The sequence below is a fragment of the Haemorhous mexicanus genome, chromosome 11 (genome assembly GCF_027477595.1).
Source record: "Haemorhous mexicanus isolate bHaeMex1 chromosome 11, bHaeMex1.pri, whole genome shotgun sequence".
Classification (NCBI taxonomy): Eukaryota; Metazoa; Chordata; class Aves; order Passeriformes; family Fringillidae; genus Haemorhous; species Haemorhous mexicanus.
In genome coordinates this window covers 12848751-12861334 of record NC_082351.1, presented here as the reverse complement: position 1 = coordinate 12861334, position 12584 = coordinate 12848751, and the positions used below count along the sequence as shown (strand labels likewise).

At 40.1% G+C, this 12584-nt stretch overlaps 1 protein-coding gene across 1 annotated transcript in view; it reads left to right on the top strand.

Moving 5' to 3' along the window:
* Positions 1-11948, top strand: part of EEFSEC (eukaryotic elongation factor, selenocysteine-tRNA specific) — a 122594-nt gene extending 110646 nt beyond the window's left edge. Inside the window, exon 7 of the mRNA XM_059856521.1 lies at positions 10959-11948. Coding sequence (XP_059712504.1) covers positions 10959-11143 — 185 coding nt within the window. The 3' untranslated portion in view covers positions 11144-11948. The remainder of the gene's footprint in view (positions 1-10958) is intronic.
* Positions 11949-12584: the final 636 nt, after the last annotated feature.

Below are 12584 nucleotides of genomic sequence, written 5' to 3'. Positions count from 1 at the left end.
TGTAATGAATTGCCTTTGATTCTGTGTCAGGTCTGCTAACCTGGACCTCTTCTGCATTGTATGCATTTCTGAGAGGCTCCTGCAGGAGATCCTGGGCACTGCTGCAGGTTGTGTTGTTGTTGTTCCCTTTCAACTGGGATGATGAAGTTTTAGTCCCTTCTGTTGAATGCAAAACATGTTTTCAGTTGTTTCTGCTCACCTTGGTGCACACAACTTGAGCATTGTTGGTTTTGTTTATTTACTGTTTAATAGGTCCTGGAGTGCTGACAAAAACACAATCAAAAGTGCTCTGGCCCACTGCTGAGTGGCTCTGGGCTGAGAAACTCCCTCACTGGATGGAAATTTAGTGCCAAAGGGGTATTCTATGGTTTTCAAAATTATGAAAGCTCCTGTGCTTAATGGTTCCTTAGTGGTTCCTATTTTTACATACCTAATTATACTCTCTGGGGGCATGTTTGTGATACTGCTTCTCTTGATCTGAGAATTTAATCAGCAAGGACTACCTCAATAATAAAAGTTGTGAAATTCTGTCCTGTGTAACAGTTGTCATACACTCTCCCAGATTCTGCTCTGTGTTTATGTCTGCATGTTTCTTAGTACTCTGCCAGAAGAGAGAGAGTTTAGGAGATCCAGTGACAGTAATTGTGATCTCAAGACACTGTTCTGCGTGTTTTGAATGGTCTTGGGGTGTTTCATGCTGACCTGCCTGTAATTTTTCTACTGCTGAATTATAAGAGCCTGCCTATAATCCCAAGCTCCCAACACTGCATTTATATGCATAAAAATTTGATTCCTATTAGTTCCGTTATTTTTTCTTAGTTGCTCCTGTTATGCACTGGGCATTTTCCATGCATTCAGTTTTTGCTTCAGGGAGCTTGAAGAATGTGTAGACTGAAATCACAGCACCAGTGTGAGTGGTGCCTCTCCCTGCAGGTATGCTACAGCACTTAGGCATGATCTCAATGTCTCTGTGGACCTTGAGTGGCCATCGAATGAAAACGGAGTTGTAATAATTGTTGGTATGATGCATCAGCTGGCATAATTGCAACCTTGTTACTGCACTGAAAGTCCATGCAGAAATTAATTTGAAAATTTCCTCTAGGCTAGTGGAACAGTGTTGGATTTGAGGCCAGAAATATGATCACTGTGCTTGTCTTCAAGCTCTGACAGTTGATCCACTGTATTGGGTGTACACTTAATTTGTGTAGCCCAGACCTAGAGCATGGTGCACTGCAGTCTCCCTGTAACCTGCATTAAGGTTAGTCCCTGCTGCACAGAACCACAAAGTTTTGTAGAGCGTACAACTCATAGTTGTGTTCCAAGAGTGCAGGGTAGAAAGTTCTCTGCTGTTAGGGACGTTGTTCCAGGAAGACCTGGCCAGCAAGAGGTTGTGGTGCACTGTGCAACAGCAGCTGTGTTGGCCTATAAAATGAGGTCAGGTTTGGTACTCTCAACTGATTTCTGCTGAAGGATGGCCAGCTGGCCAAGAAATGAAGACCTTAAGTATGTCACTTCATCTCCATGCTGTCATTTAAGGCTGAAGGGTGTGTTGGTGTGTTTTGGAAAACCCACAGTGGGAACTGCAAATACCCTTCTAAAGTGTGTGTGGGCTTGTGTAGATTTACTTAAGTAATGAGATGGATGCAGAGCAGTGGTGTGATACATGATGGGTGTTTGTCAAGTTCAGAAATCTCTCCTGATGTGTGGCTTCAGATGACAGTGGTCCATTTGTACTTTCTGTTTAATAGTTGCATTTTATTTTTGAAAAACAAGGTTAAAAACATGATCGTATTATGTAAATTTGGGAAAACAGGTAATACATCCTGGTCATCTTGCTGGAAATTGAGCAATATAAAGCTGAATGAATGGCATCCTCAATGCACTGTGTTATGCTGGGTCTCCTCGGTGTGGATGACAGGTTTAGGATGAAGAGAGGAGAGGGAAGGGAAGCACAGGGAAGTGTACCACTGATACTCGCTCAGCAGCTACGGTGTGGTGCTGGAGTCTGTGCTCCATTTAGCAATATGAAAAATATCAGACTGAAAATCAAGACGCTGACTTCATGTAGAAGGTATGGCAGACTAATTAAAGAAAAAAATGTGTACCAATTGAGCCTATAAAACTCTTCCTGACCTTGAGAAAACTCCCAGAGAGCTGTGGGAAACTCCAATCTGTCCCCTCTGAACTTTTTTGTGTTGTTGTTTAAATATAGTAACTGCTTTTTTAATTAAAAAGAAAAATTAGATGGCATTTCAAATTGTGTCCATGGTGCCTTGGGGACCTATTACAGTACAAATTACCCTCTACTATTTAGTGAGGTCTTGTTTACTATTGTGTGAAAGGAGGGTTACCAGTGTAAGGATGTAGGACAAGAAGGGCCCTTCTTTGAAAGTCTGGCTCTGCACATGAAAGTGACGCCAGCAATTGGAAGCAATTTGTGGAATTGTTTGATTATATTAATTATGGCACCAGCAAACAGTGCTTGGGAAACAGTTTTGTTTTCTTGCATTCTTTCTTGATTGCTTGCAGCAAAAGCCAAGATACAAAATGTGCCTTTAAGGACTGCCAGAGAGCGTAGTTCAAGCCATTGTGTGGAATTGGCACTGAGCTTGAAAGGGTTGTGTCCAGCTTGATGGGAGAGTTTTCCAAATACAGCTTTGGCCTGAACTTCACCCAGGTCAGCTGCTTAAATTAAAACAGCTTCTGTCTTCCTCATCAGGGAAGATTGGCTCTTTCCCTGTGAAGTAGGAGCCCATAATGAAATCCATGTTATTTCCAGTAGTACCACTTCTCTTATAATAATATCTTTCAGCCCAAAAGCCTGTATAAACTTAAATTGATACACAAGACTCAGTCCTGCTCACCACTGAGCTGCAGCCTTCTCTGATGTGGTACAGGGCAGCTGTTCCCCAATTTATGGGAAGATGTTTTATTTGTGAAGGATTTCCAAGCAGTCTGCCTTGCTGAGACTGCAGTAATAGTGCTGCTGATGCAGGCTGGCTGTCACAACAGTGTTTGCTTGGGACATGGGGCAACCTACTTCTGCTCAAAGTGGCTGTAAGATTTTTTTTCTCCTTGTCTCTGTCATCAAACAAAGAATTATGGATGTTTTGCGTAGATCCCAAATAGCATGCTGAGGATTCAGCATATTTGGAAGGAAGGAGTCTCCTTTCTTGTCTTCTTGGAGGCTCATTGCTCCCTGGCCAACTTCTTTGTGTAGCCCTATTAATATTCACAAGCCAGACAAGGTGATAATAACTGATCTTGTACTGGCCAGAAAAGAAAAATTACTCTTCTCTGGAGTTTGAAACTCTAGCAGAATATTTGAGAGAGCTGACAAGAGATGTGGAAAAGGTGGTATGAATTCAAAATAGAATTACTGGAGAATTATGAAGGGATTTACATAAGTAAAATTCATTGCCTGATCTGTGGAAGTAATTGAGGCTGAAATCCTGAGCCCCTGAGGGTAGCAAGGAAAGGAGTATGTATCCCTTGTTTCTTGAGTGAATCTCTGGTCAACTATTACCCTGAAATTCTCTTGGTAATCATATTATATTTGTTATCGTGGTGATGCACACCTCGGAGCGGAGTAAACTGGTTCCTGTAAGAGACCTTAAATCTGACTAGAAAAGGTTTATAGGTGTTGATCCTGATGTCAGGTAGAGAATTCCTGCCTGATCCTGGGCTCCAGTTAGCTCAGGACACAGTTTCACCCCTGCTCTTTCTAAAGCACAATACATTCATGAGAGGCAGATGGGATGCCAAGCTAGATAGGATCAGCAGTCTCTAGATGACCCATCATCCAGGCCACAGGATGTAGTGTGGTCCATTTGAGGTCCCCATTATAGTGTTTATGGGTATAGTAACATAGTCCTTTTGTCCTTAGAAGGCTCACAAAGATCTTATTTTTCCTGATCACTTTGGGGCTTTTTTTGGTTTGGGATTTTGTTTTGTTGGTGTTTTTGGTTTGGTTTTTGTTTGGGTTTTTTTGTTTTGTTTTGTTGGTTTTGTTTTTGATTTGGTTTGGGGTTTTTTTGCTGGGATATTGAGGGTGAAAAATTGCATTAATAACATCAAAAGTTAGGATTTGGGGTGTCTTTAGGAGAGGAGAAGAGAAGCAGAGTCGCTAAGTGGTGTAAGGAGTTGAAGCAGCAGGTTGTTATATTTTGTTGTTCTTGTCCTTTCTGCCTGACTGCAGAGATAACTGCAGAGGGGAGGCTGGGCAAACAGATCCTCTCATTTCAGAATGCTTCTGCCTTTTATTTAAATCAAAACTCCAGAGTGTTACTTTAGAGATATTACATGAGCTTTGCAAGTTCTAAGGAAGGGTGCATAGAAAATTTTGTAGAACTGCTGATGTGCTTTGGGACTAGTTGGAAAACAAATGTGTGCTTTCTAGTGTATTGTGGACTCTGAGAATCAGTTCTTATTACACTGGTGTTTCTATTAATTTTGCTGGAAACCAATGATAAATTTATTATTCTTATTTTAAAGTTAATCAAAATGTGAAACAAATGGGAGTACTACTCTATTTGAACTTTGTACCCTCCTTTGGACACAGGTAGCTATGTTTTTCTAAGAATGGACGTTTCTAAAGATGGATAAATATATATAGGTGTTGCAAGAAAAGAAAAATGAATTAGTTTTTAATTGTGTTGTGCTGAAATACAGGATTCTTGAGTCCTGCAGTACTGGCAGAAAGTTTCTATTTTCTTTCAGTGGTCCATCATTGCAGTAAGCTGAGGGACAGGCTGGTCTTTGTACCCTCTCTGGTGAAGCCCCTCTGCATCAGACTGTGGCATGGACGTCTCCATCTGGGCCTCTAATTATTTCTGATTTTCAGGTCAACCAGCTTTTGTGCTCTCTGTTAGCAAGAGTTGATGCAGGCACACACTCTCTAACTGTGTAATTAGGGTTCAGGTTCTGAGAGTTCAATTTGAGGAAATCCTGAAATTGTGCAAACCAGCTGTTACGAATAATCCATTGTGAGTGAGGATTATCCCCAACACTTTGCCTCTTTCAAGTTTTGCTCTTTTTTTCCTTCCCTCGGGAGCAAAGAAAAATGTCTGCCTGTCATATTAAAAGGTTACGTTGGCTTCGGATAAAAATTATTTCCGACGTCAAATATGCAGCGTTAACTTGTTCTCTGATGTTCAGTCAATTTTTAACACTTGAATGTTGACAGGAAGCAAGAAGTTGTATGTAGCTGAGTCTTCTACCTGCAGCATTCAAAGGAAGTGAATAGGATATTTTGTTTACAGAAGGGAGAAGCAAATTCAGTTCCCAGCTGAAACTCTGCTCACAAATTCCTGAATGGAATGGGAGGTTTGGCAGTAGTATCAGCAAGTCAAGAATAGTCTAGCAATTTCTTAATATGTAATGAAGAAAGGAATATTTTCTATTCCCAGAGTAGCTGCTGGTGTAGCCTCAATGTGCTTTTTCCTAACAGCATGGTGAGAATCCTGAGCCAGCACTTTTCCAGCAAACCATGGCAAGTACCAGTGCTGGGTAGGATGAACTTTTCATTTTGGCCTGAAAGCAAAGTTCTCATTAATTGGGAGCATTGAAAGCTTTTAACATGATTTTTTTTTTTTTTTAACCATTACAACTCTTATGCTGTAAGAAAACTGTGTGAAAATCCATGCAGATACTTCCATGTTCTCCAGCATAGTTTGCAATAGGCTTCTTTTACAATTGTGCACAAAAGAAGGGAGTTGTTGAAGTTTAGCAAAATAAATTATTCTCCCTGGCTGTGCTGGAAAGCATACCCAGCACCTATATTATTACACCTGTTTTCAATGATGGGTTATCAGTTGCTTAAAAATTGCTCCTGTCTCTGGCTGGGCTACAAGGAGATACTGCATTATCTTGCTTCTCATCTGAAGTGTGTCTGGCATTCAGTCTTCAAAATCTTGCATTCAAACACTAAGTTTCATTAGCTTTGAAGGAGACAGGACTATTCCTAAATATTGAAGAGAACTGTGAAAATAGGAAGTGGAAATACGGACTTGGGAAATCTGAAAAATTAAGTTGGAAAAGGGGGAGAGAGATAAAACTCCCAAAGGGCTAAATAGCAAGTGCAATTGTGAGTCAAGGAAGAAGGAGCTGGATTTTAGAAAGAAAGAACAGGGACCATTCTTGGAGACCTTTTGAAGGAGCAGGGAAGCAGAAGGCTAATAAGAAAAAAGTCAACAAGTCTGACAAGGGATGTTGATAAGGAATGGTAGTATTAAGTGAAGTAGAATGTGTAGTGGAGAAGTTAAAAGTGTAAAAGACAAACTAGAGTCCAAGGTTACAGGTAATAGATAAAATAAATATTTATATGGGGCACAAGCACAGAGGTGCTCCTTCACCCTGCTGTTGGGTGAGCAAAAGGAATTAGAGGAGCAAACGCTGTGTCAGCTTTCATCCTCCTTCCAGCTGAAGCAGGAGTGAAAACAAAGCAGGAGTAAGCCCGATTATGGTGCTGTGTGTGGGTGTTGTGATTTGTGTCAGGGCTGACATTCCAGGCTGGCTGATGTGGAGCCTGTCCCGGGCGCAGCAGCTCCGCGGGAGGGGGTTCACAGGGCAGAACTTGTGTCCATGGGAGTCACTTCCCTGCAGGGAGGGAGGGAGGGGAGCTGAATTCGTTGTGTATAGATAAAACTGGGTTTTAATCTATACACAAGGTGTCCTGAGTTCTACGGGGTGGAATTTCTGTATGAAGTGGTTAAAATCTGTGTGTTTCCATGCAAATTTCTTGTGTGAGCAATTGTAAAACTCAATGCTGCCATTCATTTAACTAAGATACTGCAAATCACTAAGCTGTTAGCTTTTTATTTGTGAAAACTATACAAAATACTATGCTTTTCCTTTATTTTGTGCATGTGAAATTGTTTTTAGACTTGGAAAATGTTTTTCCTGATTTGGTATTGCTTTTCATTTGAACTTGAAAATGCATTTTTTTATTAATATCGCTTACAAATGGATCAGTTTGGACTAAATCCTTCAGGCCATTCTGAGACAAAGGATATTAGAGTTGGTATTTTTATCTGTTAATTATTAACAGTAGTTGAAAAGAATGAAGTAAATTACACTGTTTGGCAACTAGGTTTTCATATCTAAGCTGAGTTAGTGGATGCTAAAAGTACATTTTGCATAAGACCTTGTCTGGGCACTTCTTACAGATGTGGTTTTGATGGGAAGGAATGAATTTGCTAAGCTTTCACATATCTTATGTGCCTTTGAGGATGTCCCATTAATAATATTAATACCTAGGTATTTTCCATTGTTGTATGCAAGGCATTTTTTAGAACTTTGAAGCTCAGGTCTTTTTTTAACACATGGACCTTTTCAATTTAATCCATTAGCAACTTGGCAAAATAAAGTAATTGTCCAACAGAGGAGGAAAAAAAAATCTATTAACATTTGCTACAAATCCGAGTAGTACAGGCAGCACTTAATTAATGGAACAGATTTCTCACTATGTGTTCAAGCTAACATAGCTATTGTTCAGCAGAGATTAGACCCTTAATGTAAGTAAGTTAAACTAGACCTCCATCTAAAAATATCCATCATTTCAGCTATTAAAGCTCTGATGTCTTCTTCGGTGACAGATATATTTCCCTTCATTTCCTTGGTTTTGTAAAATGTGAAGCATGCATTGTGTGTAATGTGAGAAATCCACGGAGGTAGATGAAACCCCGATTGTGCCGGTCTCTCTCTGCCTGCCCCTTTGTGCTGCTCCCTGTCTCAGAGCCTCCTCAGCCCTGAGACCTGCTGGCACCAGAGCAGAAAAACAGAAAATGCCATTTGTCAGGGTATGATGCCAGCCACCTAATCTGTTTGCAGAATGAGGGCCATGGGATCTGATTAGGTAATTTAGATACCATGTGAGTTTAATAATACCTGAGCTGCCTCTGGCTGTCAGCCTGTCACTTCACCAGTAGAAACTGCCACGTTCTGCCATTTTTTCTGTAAACTTCTTACCTGGAATACCTAATTTAATCCAAATAGGTGTTACGTGCTGCAGGTGAGGCATACCTTTACTTCTTCTATGTGGAAGTTAGTGACAGGGTGGAGGAGGTGAGATGGCTCAGTTTAAAATGCATTTCCCCAGCAGAATTCCACGAGCAGCATGTCTATTTTTCTCCAAAACAGAATTTTTTAGACATGAGATGTTTGTTTGAACACTACAGATGCTGTGCCAGGTTTCAGTTGTGTTGGGCCATCCAAGCTGATGTCACTGGTGGGTTTGAAGCTCAGTTTATCCTCGGTGGTTATTTCACCCTCGTGGCTGAGACTTCCCTGCTTGCTGCTGCAGCCCAGAGTCTCTGTGGGGTGAGAGGCCAACCACTGCCATGTCCCTGTGGGCAAGGGCTTGCAGAGGCAGCCCGGGTTCTTCAGATACCCAGAAGGGAAAATTTTGGCTGCAATTTTAATGCCACATCTCCTCCCTTCCTCTCTCCTTTCCGCCAATTACCATTTTTTGGAAATTAGCGTCTCGCAAAGCCTGCTAACATAAATAAAAGTGTTTTAGGATTTGTTTGCTTTAATTAAAATGTGTCTTTCTGAAAGGATTTAGTTAAACATCTTTCTTAAACAGTGCTGTGCCAGTAACAGCAACATTTGTAATAGTGATAAGACCCAGAAAGGGAAACCAACTAGAAAGCAAAATGAAATGCTTCTTTGTCCAAAAAATAAATGATTGTCTCAGGAAAGCAGAGGAAACCCTGTGCAGGGACAGTTACAATTAGATTGATCAAAACATAAAATATTAAAAATTCTGCAAAGGTAGCAAGTGGGGCTGCATGAGGTCACTCTCTGCTGTTTTTATTTTGTTTTCCCCTTTTTTGACTGTTGCTATTTTTTTTCTAGCAGCACCCATAATGGTCTCGGAGCTTTCCAAATAGGAAATAAGTTGCTTTTCATGTAGTGATAAATTATTTTTCGTAGTGAAGATGGAGTGATTGTAAGGGTAATGATATTAATGGGATTTATATGAAAGCATCCAATTAAAAAATTGAAACAGCTGCATCAAACATGACTCTACAATGTAATAAAATCATATAATAAATATGTGGTCCCGCCACACCATATTACCTAGTTTGATTAATTGAACCTTACGTGTGCAAAGATAGTCATTATCAGACTTCTCAGCCATCAAGGAAGAACAGTCTCAATTATTTTCACAATGAAATAATCATTGCTTTTTTTGTGTCCTGCCATCTGGAAAGAGAAAACAGCAGCTGCCAGAACTGAAATGCATGATCTTGCAGAACTGTACAAAGTTGATTGTGCTTGATGCTGGACTCCTGCAGCCTTAGTGAGGGCTGTAATTTATTTAGTTCTATACAAAACATGTTGATTTTCTCCTCTTTTGGACCCTTGCACTTTTTCCCCTTTTTTATTTTTTTTTCCTGGGGGGCTGGTGGTTGTTTGTTTGTTTGGGTTTTTTGTTTGGTTTGGGTTTTTTGTTGTGGTGGTTTTTTTTGTTTGATTGGGGTTTTGTGTGTTGTTTTGCTGTTGTTGTGTTTTTTCTTTGTTTTTTGTTTTTTTCCAAATAAAAGACCCCTCTCTCTGTAAAAGCCTCCCCACTGCAGGGCTTTAGGGATGGTTTACAGCCTCTGGTTGTGAAATGGCAACTGGGAGCTTCCTGGTTTTGCTTCAACACTTCCTCATTTCCTCCCTTCCCTTGCCCATGTGATGGGAATGCTGCTGGGACAATTTGCTCCCTGACACAGCAAGATGAGAAGCTGGGCTCTGGGGCTGTGTCCCCTTGCCATCAGCTGAGAGTGGCCCTGGATGTGTGTGAGCTGGAGCAGTTCACCTGTGCCTGCAGACCTCCTGTCTCCAGTAAATCATAAGCATCTCAATCTTTTTGTCAGGCCGTGATACGAGAATCCGCATCTGAATTTCAGTATGAAGGGAGAGAGGCTGATTAAGTGTTTGAGATAAGGTTATGTGACACCACAGGTTAAAAATACCTGAACTGGTTTTGGCCCAGTGCCTGAAAACCACATTGTAGCATATTCAGGTGGCGCTGCAAAAGCTTTAAGGAGTTTGTTGCTTTCTGCTTTATGCAAGTGCTTCTTCAGGAGTGGTCTTTCAGGAGCTGCATCTCTCTGGGTTTACAGCATATCTTTGGACTTTGCTATCTTGCTTTTCTTATCTAAAATGTTACCACTGTGCTGAGTTATAAGAAAAAATAAAGGTGTAACAAACCCTGGCTATTTAGGAGGAAAAGGACAAATATTTTTGTTTGGCACAAATGCCTGGAGAAACCTATCCCCAAAATACTGTGCAGCTTAATTCTCATGCCCCTAAGCAATAAGCAGTGCAAGTTGAAATCCCTAACAAATACTTTGTCTTAACAAAATAAAAACAAAACAAAACCACAACAAACAAAAACGAACACAAAACCTGTATCATTTACAATGTGCAAGTTATAAAAAAGCAGTGTGCTTCAGGTAAATCCAGAAAATAGATTTAAAGAAATTCAAGAATCTTCTGAGCCTTGTGACTCTCTATAATTTTTGTGTTTTACCAGTTGTTTTTAGTTCGTGACTTATATTTTTGTAAATATTCTCAGTGATGACAAGAAACTTTGGGTATGTGTCTAAATAATAGGAAAGGCCTGCCAAGTAAAAGACTTAGACCAGGCAAGCTGGTCTGGCTTGTTTAAATTCTTCCCTGTGTTTAATACTTTAAAAGCTATAGATGGACATTGAAGGATTCAGGATACTGCACTGGATTTGTGATATCATTGTTATGAACTTTATGTTTAAAGACTTCTCTTATTTTCTGTGTAAACTACCATACTGCAGGAGTCTTATGCAGAAATTTGACTTCCCTCATGCATTTGATTTAGTTTATTTTCTTTGGTTGATTTCAGATTAAATCATGCCTGCTCATTTTTTCTAGTTCTCTGAAATGTGATGTTGAGTGTGTTAGTCATGTGTGTTCTTGTTCTTTTACAGATGGGCTGAAGCCAGATACCAAGATGCTGCTAACTGCTGCCTCCAAGAAGAAATCTAAGGGAGGGAAGGGGGATATGACCAAAGAGGATGAAAGCAGCAAGAATGATTCAGCCCAACCTGTTACTATCTCTCTTATCTTTAAAAGATATGTTTTTGACACACAGAAGAAAATGATCCAATCCTGAGGAAACAAGAGAGGCCTTTGATTACACCTTAAAGTCCAGACCCTGAAATGCATTGAGGTGGAATGTGTTTCTTGTCCAAACACATTAAACCTGCTCCTTCCTCACAAACAGAGCCTGGAAGCTTTTGCTGACTGTGCCCCCTTCCAAAATCTCTGCAATCTCATATTGTTCTGTTCAAATGTGCTTATTTTGTCATCTCTGTGATGTGCATCTTTATGGCATCTCAGAGAATCTCACCTGCCAGAGGAGCACCCCTGGGTGTACATTCTAATTGCACTGTTTTCCTGGATAATTGTGTTGAAGTTTCTCTTGATTTAGAAGTTTGCCACCAAGTCAGGATGTGAATTTCATGTGACACACAAAGTGAAGCTGACTATTCTAGGCTTGAGCAAAGTGGGAGACAGAAGGCATGCTATTTAATAGGTGAAACCTAAAATGGATGTTTCACATTCCTTCAGTTGCAAATATGTAAGATGCTATCTGAGAGATGGTATGGATGTTTTTTATAAATATGGTTTATATCTAGAAATGTTTTCCATATTAAACATAATGATCTGTGTAGCTGAGAGTCTTAATTGTTCTGTTTGCTGTTCCAAAAGTTCAGAATTATCTTCAGTGACATTTTATGTAGCTTTTTTGATTTTCATGCCTGTTCTGAAATGAATCCTATTCCAAACCTGTTTTCTTTTTCCTTTTTTATTTTTTTTGTAACCAAAATGCCTTTTGTGTGTGAAAGAAAAAGTTGCCTCTGGAAACAGTAAAGGGTTTTGTTTCATTAAAATAATGATAGAAGATTGCTGCATAAGCCTTGTAAAATGAGTGTCTCAAAGATGCTTTAGAAACCATTAGTTTTTAATAGGGATTTCATGGCTGCTTTAGCTCTTTCTCTCAATTTCATGTCCTAGGTTCATGAAGAGGAGAGCACTGGTAATATCCCTTCCTTGTTGCATACAAAGTATAGGACACCTTAACATGAAAACTAACAGCAATTCCAAGGTATGAAAGCTGCAGTCTGGAACAGAAATTGGACTCAGGCTTGGCAGCATGGCAAATGTTGGTACCTGCCTTTTGAACAAAAAGAGTACTTACTTCTTGATGCTGAATAGCAGCCTCTGACCCCTTTGCTGAAGTCAGCTCTAGATGGTGACCATATGTACAATGTAAGTACTTGCTGCACATGGAGGTAAATAAGTGCTGCATTCATTCTTATTAATCATATTATTATCTCTCTTGATGGGCATGAGTCCATCATGTTAACATGATCCTGATTTTTTTCCAGTCTTTCCCTTTTAATTTCTAGGTAGCCACAGTGGCTACAAATGGCGAAGTTATCAGCTATTGAGAGGATATTTACAGCTAGGCAGTTGTGAGACAGAGCAAGCCTGGTGTCTAAACTAGGCTGATGGTCCCCCTTTAAATCAGAGCAGAATTAGTGCTTTGT